At 45.8% G+C, this 20,098-nt stretch overlaps 1 protein-coding gene across 2 annotated transcripts in view; it reads left to right on the top strand.

Annotated features, from left to right (window-relative positions):
* The window catches only part of CYFIP2 (cytoplasmic FMR1 interacting protein 2), a 279,833-nt gene extending 273,447 nt beyond the window's left edge, over positions 1 to 6,386 (top strand). For both annotated transcript variants that reach the window (XM_069653932.1, XM_069653931.1), the window contains exon 31: positions 1,863 to 6,386. In XM_069653932.1, coding sequence (XP_069510033.1) covers positions 1,863 to 2,030 — 168 coding nt within the window. In that variant the 3' untranslated portion in view covers positions 2,031 to 6,386. The remainder of the gene's footprint in view (positions 1 to 1,862) is intronic.
* Positions 6,387 to 20,098: the final 13,712 nt, after the last annotated feature.

Genomic DNA, 20,098 nt, shown 5'->3' with positions numbered 1-20,098 from the left:
CTTCTTCATCTCAGTACTATAGTGGTCTCTTCCATAGGTAATCTTCATTACTCTTGGGGTTTGTTTCTTCTTCTCAGTACTTGGTCTGACTTCAAGGGAAAAGTAGGATCTGGGCAGCAATATCCTGCAAAGGCTAAGGGAGGGTAAGGCGAATCACTGTCAGGAAATGGGGGATACCGTGTCTCGCCTTCAGGTACCATATCTCGAATCCCCAAGGACCCTCCACCAAGGTGATTCACCCTCGCTAGTCCACCTCTAGTGTCGGGATCCAAAAACGATGGCCCTTCCCTGGCCACCTGAACAGAGGATTCCTGGGGAGTAGATGTGAGAGTACCTTCAGGTTTCTCACACCTCTGACAATCCTTCTCGGTCTCATCTTTGTACTCTAATGACAAGAAGGATTCACTTGACCTCTGTTGGGAATAGTCTATTGCAAAGTCCTCTGCCAGAGAGGTGAAAACAGAAGGCATCCAAGGCAAAGCTCTGTTCCCTGACCATTCACAGGGAACAGTGAGGGTGGACTGCTCTGGGTCAAAGCCCCTGTAATGAATGTTGCACTGGAGCCAGAATCATGCTCATTGGAGGTGAAGAACCATCTGTAGGTGCCATCCAATTTCCTGGATCGGAAGTGCAGAAATGAAGGACTCCTCTTTTCCTGGAGAGCCTGGATTGGGCTTCCCATCAACACAAAAATTCAGATGCAACTTGCACCCTGTTTCATCACCTCGAGATGTCTGTGAGGCAGCTCAGCCACTCTCAAAACACTCTAAACTGCCACAGGGCCACTGTGCGAACCTTTGAACCACTTGCTGCACTTCGAGCCCCCCAGATGCCTGCTCCATCCATTGCTGCAGACTGCATTGGTCAACCCAATCGTTAATTCCATTCCTGCATGTAGCAAGCCATCGACTCAATGGTTTCAAATACTGCCTCGACCCAGCAGAAGCATTGTTTTATCAACAACTCGACTGCCATCCTGAACTGTTGGTAGCCATTGACTTGACTGTCTCGAACGTTGATTTCTCGAAACAGACTTGACACCAACTCGCCAGCGGGACGGCATGAGTCGAGCATCTCAATATGGGTTTGACCACAGTCATAGCACCTAGAAGACCAACTCGATGCTGTCAAGCAACCAAAGACAAGAACTACTCTATTTTAAAGAGACTCTTTCCCCCTTATTCCATTTTGAAGGACCACAGTGACATTTAAGCCCCCTTCTACACTATTCAAGCACATAGTGGATAGGGCTGATGAGAGTTGTAGTCCAAAACAGCAGGAAAGCCATAGGTTGCAGAGCCCTTGTCTAAAGCATGGGTGCTTGTGACAAAATGATCAAATGTCAAAGTCCTTCAGTGGTAGAGAACCTCAACGCATTGACCCACAGTGGCAAGGAACCTAGTGGTAAAGAGTCTCACAAACACAGGCTCCCAGCTGCAGAGAGCCTTAGTGGAAGTCATGTTTCAGTACTGGAAACCATATTGGCGTGTCCCTTAGCGGACGTGCACACTAGATAGACAGTTTACGTGTCTTTCTTTCCTATCCACCACGCCGATGGCTGGCAGGCAGATGCTAAAATAGAGTGGACGTGAGCAAGGAACAAGGACATACTCAATGCTCTTCCCACACCTATTTTCAAATTCAAGGACTCAAATTCATAAGCATTTCAAAACAGTTTTTAAATCGGTTTAAAGAAATGCAATTAACATGAATGTATTCCCATGTTTGTTAGACTGTGACAGTTGTTTTGTAGCCGTGTAGGTGGGTGGGTGGTGATTAGATAGGATAGCCATAATTAAGTCTGTTTATTTGCACCCCATTACAAAGACCATAACGTCATGTTCGTATTTCTTTCCTTTCAGCCCCTGAAGAAGATGGCCGACCGCATCCGCAAGTATCAGATCCTCAACAATGAGATCTTTGCTATCCTCAACAAGTACATGAAGTCTGTGGAGACGGACAGCTCTACTGTGGAGCATGTGCGCTGCTTCCAGCCCCCTATCCACCAATCGCTAGCCACCACCTGCTGAGTGGGTGCACATCCTCGAGCCACCGGCAAAGCATAAGGACTTCCCTATGGGAGACAGACTTTTAATACTGCGTCACGAGCCGCTCACAGTGGATGAACACGTAGACACCTCTGCATGGTCAACTTTTTTGTTCAACTGATTTTATTTCTATCCCTAAACAAAGTTAGCGCACAACATTCTAGGGCCATACATTCCTTCCTTATGCCTAATACCCACAGCCAAATTTGACACACGTTGAAATCGCAGATGATCCCTCCAACCTTCTCATACCAACCACCAGCTCAGCAACCCAAGCAACCTACATACACTAAGCAACAGGTGAGGCAATCTCCTTACAAAACCACCCAGCTATGGCTGCAAACATTTTGTAACAAATACGACCAGCACCAGGAGGTTAGCGAGCATGTCTGAAGAAAGATTTCTCAAAGACTTGAAAGAAACACCAGCCGAGCAGGAAACAAAAGTATCTGATCAGCTGGAACATGTGACGCGAGACACAGGCACTGGGGCTTGTGGCCAGAAGGCGTTTCTCCTCCGCCATATATGGCATACCCCTAGCATGGATGTCCTCTGTTGTTATCACCAGGTGTCCTAGGTCTATAAAGGAGAATTAATGATTAATTGCTCTTGGGAAAGTTTTGTTTATTCTGCAAAGTAGCTATTATAACAGTAAGCTGCCTGAGATAAATACCAGTCAAACAGAACTACACAGTGAGTCAGATGAACCAATAGGAAGGTTAAACCTTCCAATGTGAGAAGGTTTTCCCGGGCATTTGCTGTGAGTGAGGTGAGGGAACGGTCAGGTCAGTCAGGGGATGAGGAGGTGGCTGAGAAAAGGGACTGAGGATAGGGTGTGCAGGTCCAGCAAGTGTGTCAAGTGCATGGAACCGACAGAGGAGCGCGGTATAGTGGACTGAAATGAGATCGAGGAAGGCAGTGAGGTGAAGGGTAGTGCAAGGATAATTGTTGAATGGGGGAGAGGGTGTACAAGGGCTGCTGGGAAGAGTTAAGTGAGTGGATTGTGTTGGGCAGAGCACGTGAGTTAGGAATCAGAGAGTAGGGGCTCTGGTTTATTTCTTTAATTTATTTCTAAAGCGCTTGAACAAGGCCCATAGGCATAAAAGCGCTAGGACGGACTAACTCACACAGAACATAAGAAGGAAAATTGGAATCAGGAGCAGGAGCAGAATCATTCAAAGAAAATAGTTTTCAGATTTTGTTTAAACGTTAACAAAGAGGAACAAGTCCTCAGATGTCTCAGGAGGATAGCTCAGTGGCAACGTGCTTGCCTTGGAGGCAAGACAACATGGAGGAACACAGGTTCGATCCTGGGTCCACGCTTAGAAACCTCTGGGTATGAAGCGCGTTATAAATAAGCAATCATATCATATCAGGGGGTGTGCATTCCAAAGCCGTGGTGCTGCTACAGGGAAGCACCCTTCTTTCACCAGGGATAGTCTGGATTCAGGAGTCTGCAGTTGTCCTGAGTAGTTAGATCTTAAACTGCGCCTATCAGGAAGCCCGTGGTGTGCACTGAGGTGAGGGTTTTCAAAGGCAAGTGCAAAACAGGCAGTGTTGTGTTTGGATGGGAGTAAGGTGAGTGGGTGCAGGTACAAATTGAGGGAGACAATCAAGTGAAGCAGCGCAAAAGGGTTCAATAATTGTGTGGCGACTATGTCCCAGGTGGAAGAGGCACACACAGAGGTGTGAGATGGGCAGAGTGCAGGGATTGAATGAGCACAGTGAGGTGGTGCAAGGGCAAAGAATGAGTGTGATGGGATAGGAGTTCATAGGCATAAGAAGGGAGTGCAGGGGAAAAGGAGGTACTGAGATGAAGGCTGGTGGGAAAAGTAAGTCCCATAAGTGGTTCTTAGGTAGAATAATTGTATGGGCAGATGAATGGCGTGAGAAGTGCAGTGCACAGGGGCAGTTCAGCTGAGTGGGGAGTGGATGTCAGAGTGGAGCAGGAAAGTGAGGTGAGTAAGGTGCAATGTAATTTAAGTGAATGATGTGAGCGGGGGCTGTGAAGGTAAGTAGTTTGAGTGAGGGAGGCGGTAGGGGCATAGGAACCGGCGTGACATGAAAGGGTGTAGAGGCAGTGACTCATGATTGAGGTAGGGAAAAGATCAGAAAAAGGAATAACAGCGAGAAGAGTGATCTGAAAGAATGCAGGAATAGAAGGTGATGGGAGGTTAGGGGAGGAGCAGCATGGACAATGGTTGCTAGTTGGTGGGTCAGAGGTTGGGGGAAAAGTAGGGAAAGAATTGTTAGTCCGGAGATAAGGGAAGTGAGGAGGAGGTAATAGCCAGAAATGTTGCGAGAGAAAACATAATGGAGGTGTCAGATGATCAATGGCTCCTTTAGAGGAGGGCTTAGGGCTCACGTGTGGCCCTTATGAGGCAGACATGACCTTCCTTTTAACCTCATTGAAGTCAAAGAAGTCAAGTTGGAGCAACATCTGTATGTCAAAGGACTCTTGTTAAAACTCTGTTCCGGAGTATACAGCGTGTCATGAGAGGAGTAGTTGCTTGGCAGCCAGAGCTCAATGGGCCATTGCCTGAGACCCTTTAGTGTCCAGGAAGCCTTGATGTGTCATCTACCAGAATCTGAAGAGATAGCAGTGCCCGAGGACCTCGTGTGCCTGTGCCGATGAACGTAGACCCTGCAGATCTCTCTTCCACCTGCGCAGGTTCACCTGTGAAGCCACCTTGCTTGTAGATCTATCTTCTATCTCCGCAGGTGAAAACACGCTGCAATACCCACACACCTCACACTTCCACCACTGTGGCCCATTCTGAGAAAACAGCCATGTCTGCCGATCTCTCTACTTCGTGTGCTGATGACCCTGAGATCTGCAGAATTTCTGGATCTCATTTGTGTCTTTGTGGAATAACCTTTTCACGTGTGCCTGCAGATATCTCTTCTACTTGTGCCGGTAAAGCTCAGGTTCTGCATTACCGGGGGGCCGGCCCCCTTTCAATCCAAGTACATGCTTTCCCAGGGGACAATCTTCTTCCTACGTCTGCTCCTGAGAGTCAGTATTGCCTACGGTGCAACAGCCACCCCAGATATCTTCTGTTACACATGACCTGCCGTGCCTAAGGCGCTCCGCTACCTGTGGGATTGAACCCAAGTCACTCCCACGCCACGAGGAGCTTGTGCAGGCGAACCTGCTATGAGGAAATTCTGTGTCAGAGGAGACTTTGTGCCTGTACCGTTGAACCTGCAAAACTCCAGCGTCTGAGGAGCACTCTCTTACTGGTGCAGGTGAACCGGAGACCCTGCAGTGTCTATGCCAGTGAGTCTGTGAACATGTGGAGCCTCAGGAGTTCTATCCTATCATTGCAGGTAGACCCAAGACCCTCCAGCATGCTTCTATCCGCGATACAACCCTCAAAGGCGCACTCTTAAACCTGTGCAAACAATCTACCCAACTCCTCCCATCCAGATACAATGCTCTCCTACGTGGTGCCCTATTTCACATCTACCAACCCCTGGCTACCTTTTTTTCCCTTTCAGAGGTGTTTACTTATTCCCACCCTCGCGTTGAATGCCCTTTGTGTGATTTTAAGTGGCGATCGCTGTTCCTTTAACCATTTGTTGGTAAAAGAAGTCGGCAAATGGGCTATCCCTGCAATGAGTCCTATAAAATCAGCCCATCATACAGCCCATCATTCTGCATCAGCACACCGTTCAGATCCATTGCACCAACCCGGAACCAGCACAACATTCCGCTGCATCACACCGTTCAGGCCTATCGCACCATTGCAGATCCATTGCACCCCCAATCCCCCAGACCAATTGCACCATTTGGGCCTAGCACAGCATTAGGGCACAGCACGCCATCTGGGCGAAGCACAACGTTCAAAAGTAATTGCATCATTCAGACCAACAGCAGAGCTCCTACTAAGTACATCATTCATACATTGAACAATGTTCAAGTCCCACACACCATTGAGGCCCAGCCCATGGTGCAGACCCAACAAATCAAACAGGCCAGCACATCTGCCAGGCCCATCATTCAATTCTAGAACAACCACAATAGACCTCCCAATGCACTGTTAAAACCCAGCCCGCTGTTTGGACTCATTTTATGGATCAGGCTGGGGCCATCCTTCAAGAACAATCACACAGTTCAGATCCAGACTAATTATTTCAGTTTGTATATTTCATGAGTATTTATTTGAAATCTGCTTCCTAGCAAACTGTGTTTGTTCAGGATCCAATTTCTGTTCTTCAGTGTTACATAGGGGCCCTGCGGGACCTCAGGATTACCCCGAAACCCTGTATAATGTGCTTGAACCACTGCGTATGATTGTTTTATTGTTATTGTATAAAATGGAAACCCACCTCTTTGTTACGTGTCTCTGGTGTGTTGATGTGAAGAGTGGGCAGTGACCTGGTGGATGGCCCAGTATCTGCCTGGTGGGTGGTCTTGCATAGCAGTTGTGGGGCTGTATTTTGGTGGTGGTCAATGTCTGTGGTGGGGGAAGAGCTGGTGAGCATGCAGGGCCCGGTTGGTGGGATCCCAGTGTGAGAGATAAACATATGATGAGGCTAAGTGTGGGACGACAAGCTCTTTCCCATCACTCACTGGGTATCTCTGATAGAGCAACATGTGTAATCTTCTGGTGTGGGTGTGATAAGGTCAATGATTGATCTGCACGAGATTCTAGTTCCCACATACTGGTGTGCCACGTGACTCAGTGCATGTGGCTGTAAGAATGACAGTACTCTATCTGCTCCTTTGCCTCTTGTTGCCACTGTTGGACATCATGGCAATGCTCTTCCCTTAGATGCCAGGCCATGGCCAGGGTTGCATCTTAATTTTTTGCGGTGCCTTGTAAAGTAACAGGGCCATCAAAACGGTCACAAGGTTGCACAAAAGTAACATAGTCACCGAAATTACTTCTCAAAAAGCTTTCTTTTTTTCAAAGCTTTATTTTGATTTAAATTAACAACAAAAAAGAGTTATCAAGATGCAAAACAAACAAATCAATATAGACTATTGATGTAGGATCAATTAAAATATTCAGAATATAACTGGACCTGTGAGAAGTTCCAGCCACTCACCACTCAGGTAGGTTTATACATGTGATATCAAAAGATAATTGCCTTATCATACCATTTATTGCATGCCCCGTCCTTGTCGACTACCTGTCCCCAACCGAGGGATAATGGGCCTCATTACGACCCTGGCGGAACGGGTTAAACGGCGCCGTAAAAGGCTGCGGCGCCATTCAACCCGTTCCGCCACATTACGAGGTCCCCTCGCGGGACACGTTAAGCACGCCTGGGAAAACCAGGCGTGCATACCGGGTCCCGCGAGGGGAAGAGGGAGCAAACAACGGGCCATCTCGTAATGGCCCGTTGTTTACTCCCTCTCCCATTCCCATTCAGCCCATTGGGGCTGAAATGGGAATGGGGATGAACCGTGTCCGTGTCCTCGAGTGAGGAATTACCGGGCCATCCGAACTCGGAATGGTCCGGTAAATCCTCATTCCGAGGACACGGACACGGATGCGGTTTTGCCGGCAGCCATGCCGCCAATAGCGGCATGGCTACCGGCATACCTCGTAATGAGGCCCAATGTCTTTGTATAATACGGTAAAATCTCAGGTTCGTTGAATATATATTCTCTATCTTTTACGCCTAGTGTTAAGATAAGACTGGAACCTATCCAACGTCAATGCTAGGAGCTTTTCCATGGCTCGCGCGTCCCAGACCCTCACTGGCGATTGAGTAATTACCACGTCCTGTGTGGATTTCCAGAAGTGAGTCATGTTAAGCATACAGCATTTAAGAGAGGAGTGACTGTGGGGCCTGACCTAGGGCAGATGTCCTCTGGTCAGTTCCTGATCTTGCTTAGCTCCTTAGACAAGAGTTCTTTTAGAACAGTCCCACCACATGTGAGCGCAACCTCTCAAGCATAAGGGAGACACATTTGGATATATTCTTTGCTGCTCCTGGGGAGTCATGTGCTCCCTAAAGCAAATTTTATAGCAGCATTCTTTTATAGACGTGCATCTCAGAGCTTTATGTGCTTGAGGTCAGATGTAGGACCAGGACTCCTCAGAGACCGCTATAGTCTTCCAGTCAAGAATTTACTGAAGGAATTACTCCACTGTAGTGCTATCCAATAACTAGTGTGAATTGTGGTCCCCCCGGCATGTACCCTCAGACATAATAGTACCAGGCCCAAGATGGTCTAGTTTCAGCTATCTATTCCTTTCTTTCTGAAATCCATGGTTGCAGCTGTATATAACGAACTGTTGCCCCTACAAAATCTGGGATTTAAATTTACATTGCTCAACGGTGAAGGGTCGTCCTTCCTCAGCCAAAGTAATTTGCTCTTGTGTTTTCAAAGTCTTATAGCTTTCCTGTTGCATTCCTGGTGGGAAATCTGGGTTACCGGCCACTAGAGTTAGGGGACTCAGTGTGGGTGAGATTCCTAGCGTATTGCTACCAAATTGACCGAAAATGTTGAATATGAAAGGCTGAATGCACAAAAAATGCGCATTCGGCATGAAAATAAACAATCCTATTATATCGATCGAGGGTTGCGTGGGTATCGCCCACTTCTCAGGTTTGATATAATGGGGTCAGGGGACTGCAGGGGTGTCCCCCGCTTCATAAGGAAGGAGTGTGGTGAGGAACAAAAACTTTTTTTGAAAAATAAATAAAAAATAAAAAAGGACCTTACCACTGCAGTCCCTACCGGTTTGAAGAGTAGGAGAAAAGTCGCAGGGGGAAGGGCAACAGGAGGATCGGGCGGCAGAGCAGGTAAGTGCAACAAGCTAAGGTAAGTAGGGAGCGGGGGTAGGATAATGCGGGTTCAATATTATGGTAATGCAAAGCTTTCCACTCCGCAGATTTCTGCAGCAGTCTTTTCCTCTTTGATTATTTCACATTGATCCTATTGCTACCACAGTCCCTATAATGTAGAGAGCATTTTGTGGATTCCAAAAAAGGGCCTTGCTGCGATCTGGGTCTGTTAGAAAGAAATAGTAGATTGCCTAGAGTATGTCTTGATAAATGCTGTTCTGGGTCTTTCCAAAGCTTCTTGTTCAAGTCAAGTCTTCAATCGAGCATCGTGCTAATTTCTGCAGCCACCAGGCAATCCTGGGCCTCCCATATACAAGCTGGCAGGTTGACTTGACAAACAGAGCAAGAGAGAGGTCAGCATTTTCAACCCTAGAAAGACATCAATTCACTGTTATGCCCTTTGGATTGAAGAATTCCCCTGCCACTTTTTAGAGGGCGGTTAACCAGGATCTGTCTGGCCTGGGAGGACCACATATCCCACCTGAAACAAGAGCTTCAGGCTCGGCAGAATGCAGGTCTGACTATCAAGGCTACGAAGTGTCAGATAGCGAAGGGCACAGTGACTTACCTAGGCCAGCAGGTCGGTGGAAGTAACAAACAACCTCTTGAAAACAAAGTACATGCTATGAAGGATTGGGACATCCCCACCACACAAGCACGGGTGAGTGCCTTCCTAGGTCTCATGGGGTTCTGCCGGTCATTCATCAAGGGGTATGAGACCATTGCCATGCCCCTGAATAATGTAACTTCAAAAAAGATGTCAAGAAAGGTAACTTGGACCCCCGTCTGTCAAACCTCCACTCAGGATTTGAAGGGCGGATTGTGCAGAGCCCCAGTTCTGAAGGTGCCAGACTAAGGTCAGGAATTCATTATCCCGATAGACTCCTGTGATTTTGGGAATGGAGCAGTTCTATGCAGCTGAACTCCCAACGGGTGCAAAGCGAATACCTAGATATTTAATTGATCGTTGCACCATTTGAAGCTGAAGACATCTAATTCATGTTTAACACAAAAGGAATTAAAAAGTAACATCTCTGATTTTTCTTTATTAAGTTTATAGCCAGACACAAGGGAGAATTGATGAAGTCTATCAAGCAGGTGAGGTATGTGGAGTTTGGGGTCTTTAATGAGGATAAGAATGTCATCTGCATAAGCAGCAACTTTGATAATAGAACTCCAGGAATGTGTCTATCGGATCTAATGATTTCTAGCAAGAGTTCATGAGAGAGAATGTAGAGGATGGGGGACAGGGGCCAGCCTTGTCTAGTGCCTCTTTATAAAGGAAAGAAGGATGAGGATTGACCGTTCATGATGATGGATGATTTGGGACAGGAGTAGAGGAGTTGTACTAAAGAGATAAATTGCTCGCCACACCCATGCCAGCAAAGCGCTTGAAACATAAAGTCCCAGTTGACGCGGTCGAAGGTTTTTTCTGAGTCAAGCACAATTGCAGCATAGCCCTGTTTGTCTTTTTTATCTTTATAGATTGCATGGAAGGCATCAAATAATAATCTTGCAACCTGTTCAGATTTGATCATCACTGGAAGAGACGATTCAATCCTATTGGCCAGAATTTTGGCAAACATTTTGCATTCAACATTAATGAGAGAGATTGGTCTATAGTTACAGGGAAGTGAGGGAACTTTGTCAGTTTTGGGCAATAAGATGAGTAAAGCTTCCGAAAAAGATCCTGAGGAGGATTTCTGCGAAATAAAGTAGGAAAACAACATTTTAAGTTTAGGAGTAAGGGAATGAGCCAATTTATCATAAAATTCCATAGAGAGACCATCTGGCCCAGGGGCCTTCCCTCTACCTAATCCCCTAATGGAACGTGCAATTTCAAGAAGTGAAATGTCACCCTCTAGGTGTGATAAGTCAAGTTTAGAATAGGAGTGTCTCTTAATCCTGTGAAGAAAATAATTAATGTCTTCAGGGGGAACCGTGGTTTCGGGAGTATATAATTCTGAATAAAATTGTTTAAAACATTGAAGGATATTATTAGGATGAGTGAGGAATGTGCCATATTTTTCTTTAATGTGTGATATGTATGTTTTTTCCTTCTTGATTTTAAGATATGAGGCCAATGACCTCCCGGCCTTGTTTGTAGTCTGATATATCTTAGTTTTGTATTTAAGTAAGGTTCCAGCCGCTACTTCCGTGAGCTCATTATTGATTTTGAAGTGTAAGGCCATAACCTGTCGAAGATTCATGGAACTGGAGTCATGGTAGTAATGTTTTTCGCCTGTCGAAAGTTGGTTTTAAAACTTGTAAAGGTGTAATTTCTTTTTTTCCCCCCAGAGTATGCCATAATATGACCTCTAAGCATGGCCTTAAATGCATCCCAATTTTTGACAACAGAGGTGTTGCCATCAAGATTTTCAGCAAAGAATTGCTGTAAGAATCACTGTACAGATTGAACAAACTCTGGATCCTGTAAAGTCATTATTAATTGTCCTTCTGGATGATGGTTTAGATATGTCTTCAAACTTAAAGAGGTGCAGACCGGGGCATGATCCGATATAATATTAGAAATCGTGGAGTCAATAATAGTGTCAGTAAGAGATTTGAAAGAAAAGATGTAATCTATGCGAGAGAGTGTGTCATGTGGAGGCGAATGAAATGTCTATTCTAACTGCGTATGATGGGGAAGTCTCCATGAGTCAATAAGTCCAGTCTCAGCAAGACATCTCAAGAAGTCTTTGTGAGTTTTTGAGGTTTTGAACATACATTTAGATTTTCGGTCAAGGAACGGGTCAAGAACCTGATTTACATCACCACAAACAATAAGATTGGTAAAGTTATTTTTGAGAATCATTTGTTACGGGGATGTCCAAAAGCCAGGGTCGGGTAGGGTGGGACCATAGACTTTAAGGATAGAAACATGGACTGAGCATATCATAATCTTGACCCAGACCCACCATCCATTGGTATCGGCACCTTGATCCTGAATTTTCAAAGATAATTTCTTGTTTAGGAGTATAGCAACCCAATTTTTCTTATCCACAGCCGAACTTGAGATAACGTCTTTGATCCAAAGGGACTTGAGCTTCATTGCTTCAGTATTTGATAGGTGAGTTTCCTGTATGCATGCCAGTGATGGCTTGAGTCTATTGAGATGTGCAGTAATCTTGCTTCCCTTTATTGGGTTATTGCAACCTTTAACGTTCCAAGTCACACACTTAAATACCATTGAAATGAATAAGTAATTGTAGGGACTGGATATGAGCCACTAATAAGTATGAGATAAGATCGAACCAAAGTGTGATGAGCAAAGCCTGAACAATATGAACCGATGTAGTATTGATATAATTGGGGCCTCCCATGATGGGTGTGAGACAGGAACGGAAAATACATTAGGGTAGAGGGAGAGGAAGGGAAGGTCTGATCAAAGGCAGCCAGAACAGAGTTAAAAAGAGAGGAAAGATCCTCAGATACAAGAAAAATAAAAACAACCACATATATACTATGATAAGAAAAGAAGATCAGACCGGGGAATGGGAGAAAAAAAAGGGAATAAAAAGGTGAGCAAAAATCAGATGGCTCACAGCAGGAGAGGGACGCCATAGTCATACCCGTCTCACCAATGTTATAGAATAAGATCAAAAACGACATCAGTCTTGATGGAGCGAATGTAAGCTCCAGGTCATTAGCTGGCATTGTCCATTTGGACTGCAGTAAATCCATTTTCCTTCATACTTTCTTCATTTCTTAGGGTATGCAAATGTGGTTCCTTCTGGTGCAAACTCACTGGCCTTCACAAAGTCCTTTATCTCTTCATCGGTCAGGTCTCTGGGCTTCCACCCTGGCTCTACATCGACCATAATCTTCATCCCAATGGCTTTCTTTGCTGTTTTCTGGCACTGTGTGATGATTATTTTGATCACACAGAAATCTAATAGTATCATTACTAGCAGGGCTCCCTGAAACTTGAATATATCAGCCATCCATTGCGGGACCCATGGGAACAGGTTCCCAAACCAGCTGTCATCGTCCACTTCATCCGTTTCGTCAATCATTTGATTCTTTAGCTTTGTCAACATGCTTATGGCCTCTGTGAGGGTTCCATTCTCTTCATCATGAGATGGTATGAATGTGCAACATGATTCTCCAATTTTTTCACAAACACCTCCATCCATTGCAGTGATCATGTCAAGCACATATCTGTTTTGGAGGGTCATCAGTCTGATTGCTCTCAGTTCCTCCTTGATCGCGTTGAATCCTTTTACAGTGGTGTTGATGGTCTGCAGTAATTCCCATCTGGTTATCTGCAACCATTTAGTATTTGGATGCGTGGCAAGAGTATTGTTGTAAATACTGATGAGGTGAGGCTAAACAGCCTGTGTTCGTATGGGATTGCATTGAATGCTTCTTTCGATTTGGTAGAAAAGTAATTCTCTCTCTTCATTCGGGATACTAGCTCTGCAGATCTCCTTTTCCTCAGATGAGCATCTGCTTTCGGGAAGCAGTCAATATTCAGGTCACTTTTTGGGATCACTAGTGCGGGAACGTGGACGTTTACTATTGTGCATATGCCGCCCCAGTTCTTCGGAAGTCTTATATATGCTTTGGATCCACATGCCCAGTAATGATCCATTATTACTGCAGTACCATGTACCATTCGTGGAGCGTCAAAGACTCGTCCACAGTTCTGATTTTCTCCCATCTTCCTTGTACCAATGTTTCTGAAGAAGAACCTTGGGCTTTCCAGTGGTACCATCTGCAGGGGTCCTCCTCTGTCTTCGACCCATGTGAGCAATTTTGCGAGCTTTGGCCATAATGGCTTGCTTCTGTTCCGTACTATGTTGAGGGTAGGTTCGTATTGACCAATGACCATCCAGGCTCTGCAGATCACCACTCCCTTTTCCCATCCGTCTGGTGAAAGCACTGTCCCCCAAATCTGCATTTGGCCTCTGTTCTTCCAACTTCGAGCCTCCTCTGGAGTTTTTCCTTGAATGTTTAGCTTCTGATTCACTTCCCGTCTAATTCCAGCTCCCTTCACTCCAGGGTTCTCTTATGTGATTACATGATTCTTAGTATGGGCTTTGTTTCTTGTCTTTATGTCCTGAACATAATCATCCTCGTCAGGGTCAGTTGCTACTGTTGCCCATTTCAGGGAGGCATCATTGCCCATGAACTGGCCTCTGGTCTTGCACATTGCTACGTGTGACATACAGTGTGCTGTCTGGACATCAATTTCTACAGCCACAAAGATCTTGGATTTTCACATACTGTATGGCAGGAGTTCACAGACAAAAGCATTCTCCTTCTGACTGCCTTTGTCCTACTTCCTTCATGTTCCAAGATGGGCTGTGCTATCCAGGTAGTCGTTAAGTTCATTGGAATCTTCGCGAGGGCTTCTCTTGATTCTTAGCGTTCTTCTGTAGTTAGCTATGACTATGTCTCTGAATGCATCTATGCTGCTTCTCCACTTCGGGTATCTCGGTGGGGCAGGCTGTCTCGACTGTGTCGCTATGGTAGGAGAAGGCTTTGCGTTTCCTTTCCCTCCCTTTTGTAGCCTGTCGTCAGTTTCCCCTAACCACCATTTGTTCGCAAACCTCCCAACCTGAGGCTGTTTTGTGGGCTTGCGGCTTGTTCCTTGTGTTGGAGCAGGTGTGCCTGCTGTCATAGTTTCTATAGTCCTGTTCTTCAGCTCCTCGTGCAGTTTCTTTGCTTGGGCTATGAATGGGAACAAATACTTTATTAGCATCTGTGTCTTTTCTGTGAATTCTTTAGTGGCCATCTCTGTTATTTTGAGGAATGTTGTTATTCCCTCTGTCTTTAGACTTTCACTTGGCTTTTCCTGGGCATTTTCCTTGTTTTCTGGAATCGATTGTTTGGCAGGCATTCCCTCCTTTTCTGCTGCCTTCGTCGGAAGCCTTGTAGCCATTGACACTTGCCCTTGTTTGTGTGCACTCTGTGTGTGGGTGCGTGCTGTGGTCAGTGCTACATTATCATTCATTTCTTGGTGTCCTTGTCTCATGCTTTTCTCCCCATTCATTATCTTATGTATATACTTATCACTGCTAATTACATTCAATGTCAAATCATTTGCTTCATCATTAGCTTTTCTTGGAACTGGAATCACTATATAGGGGCTGGCTGCTTTTGTGTGACCCTGACGTTCATTATCCTCTGGTCGTACTGATAGTGGGACACTTCGCTCACCAATAAAGAAAACAGTTCTGATTGTTAATAATAGGAAAACAACAATTATCACTGTACATATGCACATTATCGTTCGGAACGATAATTTGCAGCATTTTCTTCCAGGGATGTGGAGGCGCCCTTCTGCTGGGGGTAGAACTATGTTACTGTTCTGGGCCCCCATTTCGATAAAGTCCATAGTTAATTATTTATTCTTTTCGTGCTTTGATCTCACAGTTCAAAAGGTCTATTATTACGAAAGTGTCGAGTGCTTTTAAGTGTCCCCCTCTTGTGGGTGATGATGACAGTCTCTGGGAATGCAGCACGGTTCTGTTAGCTAGACTATGGAGAAAGGTTAGGCTATCCAATCTGGTGCCTCACATTTGTTCATGCGTATCTGTAGCAGGTGAGGTCCCAATGAATGCCTCGGATTTGCCTTGGTCCTGAGGACATGCTGGAAACAGTTCAATGCGAAAGAATAAAACGATGGAACTGCTACAAAATCACACAAAATGAAATGCTGAAAAAGTAAAAACAAAACAAACAAAAAAATAAAAACTGAAAGTGTACATGTGGCAAAAATAGGAAAACTGAGCTATACTCGCAAAAATAGAGTTGCAAAAATAGGAAAAAAAATTAAAATGAACATATGGAAAAGGTAAAAAACAAGTTAAAATCACAAAATAAGAAGTGACCATATGAAAAAATAGAAAAATGGGAAGGTTGTAGGAAAAGAAAAATAAGATGGTGAAGTTCTTGTGTTCGGTCTCTCGGCGACACGTCGAAGAACAGTGTCTCTTTCCTCTGCCTGCTCCACGGCGGTAAGATGATGAAAGGTTCTATTTTGGATCTCCTCCTTCTAAGGCTCTCCTTAGCAGTGGATGTCCATAATTGCTTCTTAGTTGTGCTACGATGGCTCTCAGAAGCCTGTTTGATTGAGCGTTCTTCACTGGATCTCTGGGAAATGTGGATACGTCACCATTGTTGGGTCTACCCACTAGTTCTGGAAAGTTCTCAATGAGGTGGAAGAAGACTCGGTATGCGTATCTGCTGTCTTCTGGTGTCAACGGCATTTGCTCTTGTTTTCGAGTCTCTAGATCACAGGCCTTTCTTGCAGCGTGAACAGTCTTTGTCTCCTCGATCTGTCCCTCGGCGAAAGGTCTCACTGGAATCTCCTTAGGCATTCTCGCTGGAAGTTGGACAGTTCCACCTGGAGCATTATTCCATGGAGAAGTGTGCCCATGTGTGGGGCTTTGGCTGGATCTCTAAGGAAGGTGTTGACATCAACATCTGCAGGCCTTCCTACCATTTCTAGATAGTCTGTGACTAGTCTGAGCATGACATTGTGAGCCAGCTGGGTATCTGCGGGTGACAGAGGCATCTGCCTTGTTTGCTGGGTCCTGATCACAATCCTTTCTTTTGACGCGAACAGTTTTTAAACTTTACTGCTGCGTGGATTGCAACCATGTAGTTTAGTTTGTACCATACTTGGTTAAGGAATTCGTTGTTTTTTGGGTCTCTGATGAAGGTTAGGGTATCTGTGGTTCTCCCGACAGCTCCTGGGCACTCCTCTATGATTCGGAAAAATAGGGTGTAAGTTAGTTCATTGATGATCACTTGAGGTGGCAGCATTTGTCCTTATTCCCAGTACTCTGGCACTTTGGCAAAATCCTCTGCTAGGACAGTCAGTAGTTGCTGTATTATATTCCTGTTAGCTGGATTTTGGATGAAATCTGGGATGCTTGTGTCTCTCCCTACGAGTGATGCATATGTCTCTAATACTAATCGGAAACAGGAAAGCACATCCTTTGTAATATTCCTACTGGGGGAGACCATGAGTTTTGTGGCACAGTCTTGGTTCCGGTTGCTTTGGGATATTGTTTTTGGTTCTCAGGAATGTCTTACTTTCCGCTTATCAGAGTCTTAGGGTCTTTTCAGTGTTCAATGTGGCTCTAAACATTTATATGAGTAGCATTACTGCGGCTTTGGGTGCGCGATTCTCTTCTTTACCCTGTATCCTTGGCTGCACAGAGTGTTCGTTTTGTTGCTTTTATCCCTTTCAATGCTTAGGGTAAAAGTTTGGTGTAAGGTCAAGATTTTCACAAGAGCTCTTTTCATCTTGTCTTTTCTGCTCATGCGTCCTTCTTCCTCGTCATAGATCTTGTCTGCACGTGCTGAGGTTCTTTCCCATTGTCTGTAGCTTCTTCACAACTGGATGCAGCTGGAGGGCTTTCTCCTATGTAGGGTTTAATGTCATTTAGGAAGATCCAGGCTCTTTTGCCCTTGAGCTTGACAGCGGACGGGGTGCAGTCCTCTACGATGAAGGGACCATTGAATCTTGGTTCGTCCCACCTCTTTCTTGTGTGGTTCTTCACCAATACTGTGTCATCAGGGAAGACGAGGGGCACACCAAGGATTTGAGCTGCGTCTGTATCAGCATTTTCTGTTGCGCTGTCCCCTTTTCGCCGTCGCTGCAGCTGGTCTGTAATGACGGAGGCACTGGATGTCAGACAGAGATAGTCTTTCATTTCTGCTCCCAGAACCTCCCTAGTTGGCTGGGCATCACATCTAGATCTATCTCGGGGAGTAAGAGGGGCCCTCATCCTTCTGCCTGTAACTATCTTGTGCAGCGTGAGATGATGGTCGGATCCTGGTTGGTTCCGAAGTGCATACAATGCCAATGGTAGACAGTGCAGCCATCCCTTCTTTAATGTGAGCTTCAACTTGGCTATCCTCTCCTTGAGCAAGCTGTTGATCCGTTCACATATCCCGTTCCACTCAGGGTGATACGCCGACAAGAACTTGTGCTTTATACCAAGCAACAAGCTAATCTGTTCGAAAACTGAATTTACAAAGTGAGCCCCGTTATCTGATCTCATTACTTCGCACACCCCCCATCTAGGGAACACCTCCCTCATTAGGAACTTGGCAGCACAGGTAGCGTTGGGGTGTGTGCAGGGACCAGCTTCCATCCATCTAGAGAATGGACACACCACCACAATTAAATACCTGTACCCATTGCACACTTGAATCATATCGACATAATTGATGTGTAAGTGCTGAAACTGTCCATTTGGTCTGGGAATGATTCCTCTCACTACTTTTAATGTGTGCCCAGCGGTGAACTGCTGGCAGATAATGCAGTTCACCATAAAAAATGCAACATGCTCTGCTAAATTCGGTGTGAACCAGTCTTCTGCGAGCGTTGCGGCTATGTTTTCTTTTGACATGTGAATGGGGTAGTGAAGCTGTTCTAGTGCTACTTTCAGAAGGGCGACAGGCATTACTGGTTTACCAATGCTGTCTTGCCTCCACAACCCGTCGGAGGCGTTTAAAGAACACCCCCGACGCTTCCACAGATTTTTCTCCTCTTGAGGTGTCTCCCTCTGGAGCTCCATTAGCTGAGTCTGCCCCATATTGCTATAAGCTTCTGGTGTGGCTCGCGCTAGCATCATCCGCTCATGGGTACGTGCCACCCCCACGTCCATGATTGTTTCAGTTTTGGATGCCATGCGCTTGGCTTCCGTGTCCGCTTCATGATTTCCACGTGACACGAAATCCATCCCCTTTGTATGAGCGGTGCATTTCACAACCGCTGTGCCCACTGGGAGCTGTAGTGCTTTTATCAGCCTGTCCAATAAGGCTGTGTGCTGCACTGGCGTGCCGTCTGCTCGGAGGTAGCCCCTCCTCTTCCACCGTGCTAAGCCTGCATGCACTGTGGACGTCACATAGGCGGAGTCACTGTACACCGTTACTTCCTGGTCTGCATGATTCTCAATGGCGAGTATCAGTGCCAATAGTTCTGCAGCCTGTGCTGAATAGTGAGATGGTATTTGTGCAGTAACGAGTACTCGAAACTCCCCTTTCGCCAGGTGTTTCACCACGGCCACGCCTGTATACCTTTGTCTGTCTTCTTGGCCTATTCTCGAAGACCCGTCAATGAAGATGATCTCTCCACTTGCCAGGGCATTTTCCTTCACCCTAGGGATCTCATCATAGAATTCCTCATAGTTCGCACAGTCGTGTACAGGTTCTCCCTCTGTGACTGGCTCAGCTATGAACGTACCAGGGTTTACATTTTTACATCACACTATTTTGATCGATGGATTAGAGATGATCACCTCATAGGCGGATACTCTCTGAGATGTCAGTGTGCCCTTTGGCTTCTCTAGTATGGCGAACAGTGAGTGCTCAACATACAGTGTCATGGAGCACCCCATCACAATGGATGACGCCTTCTCGATGGCGAATACGGCGGCAGCTAGATTTTGTTTGCATGGGAAATGGCCTTCATGACTGGGTCCAGATTGCTGCTGTAATATGCTAGGGGCTTGTACCCCAGCGAGGTTCGCTGTGAGAGCACTGCCGTCATGAAATTACCATCGGTATGTGAGAACAGTTAGAACTCCTATGCATAGTTAGGAATCCTGAGAACTGGGGCCTTACAAATTGCCCCCTTGAGTTCTATAAACCCCTTTTCCATTGCCTCAGTCCACTCGATATCTTCCCTCATCACCTGAGCCTTTTTTAGGGCCTGAAGCAAGGGCTTGCTGTATGAGCTGTAGTCGAAGACCCATGCTCTGACGTAATTGCACAGGCCTAAGAAGCTTTGCATTTGTTTTATCGTGCGTGGCTTGGCCGTGTTCATGATAGCTTCAGACCTCTCTGGGGTCACTTTCTTCCCCTCATGTGAAATCAGTTGCCCTATGTACAATACTTCTGGCTGACAGTACTGCAGCTTCTCCTTGTCAACTTTGTATCCCTTCTCAGCCAGTATAGTTAGTAGCTGGACAGAGTCTTGCCTGCATTGCTCTTCAGTGGTGCTGCAGATCACAATGTCATCTTCATACTGCAACACAGCACTGTCCACCCGAATATTGCTTAGGTCCATTTGCAGGACTCTATTGAATATAGACGGGGACTCACAGTACCCCTGTGGCAACCTTGTGCTTTTCAGGCGCATTTGTCTGAAAGTGAATGACGTCAGGTCTTGTGAGTCACGGTGTAACGGGATTGAGAAAAACGCATTCTTCAGTTCGATCATCGTGAAATATTTAGCCTCAGTGGGTATGTTGCATAGGATTGTAGAGGGGTTCGGG

This window comes from Ambystoma mexicanum, chromosome 3q, assembly GCF_040938575.1.
Source record: "Ambystoma mexicanum isolate Mex_15411 chromosome 3q, UKY_AmexF1_1, whole genome shotgun sequence".
NCBI lineage: Eukaryota > Metazoa > Chordata > Amphibia > Caudata > Ambystomatidae > Ambystoma > Ambystoma mexicanum.
This window is presented reverse-complemented; position numbering and strand designations above follow the sequence as displayed.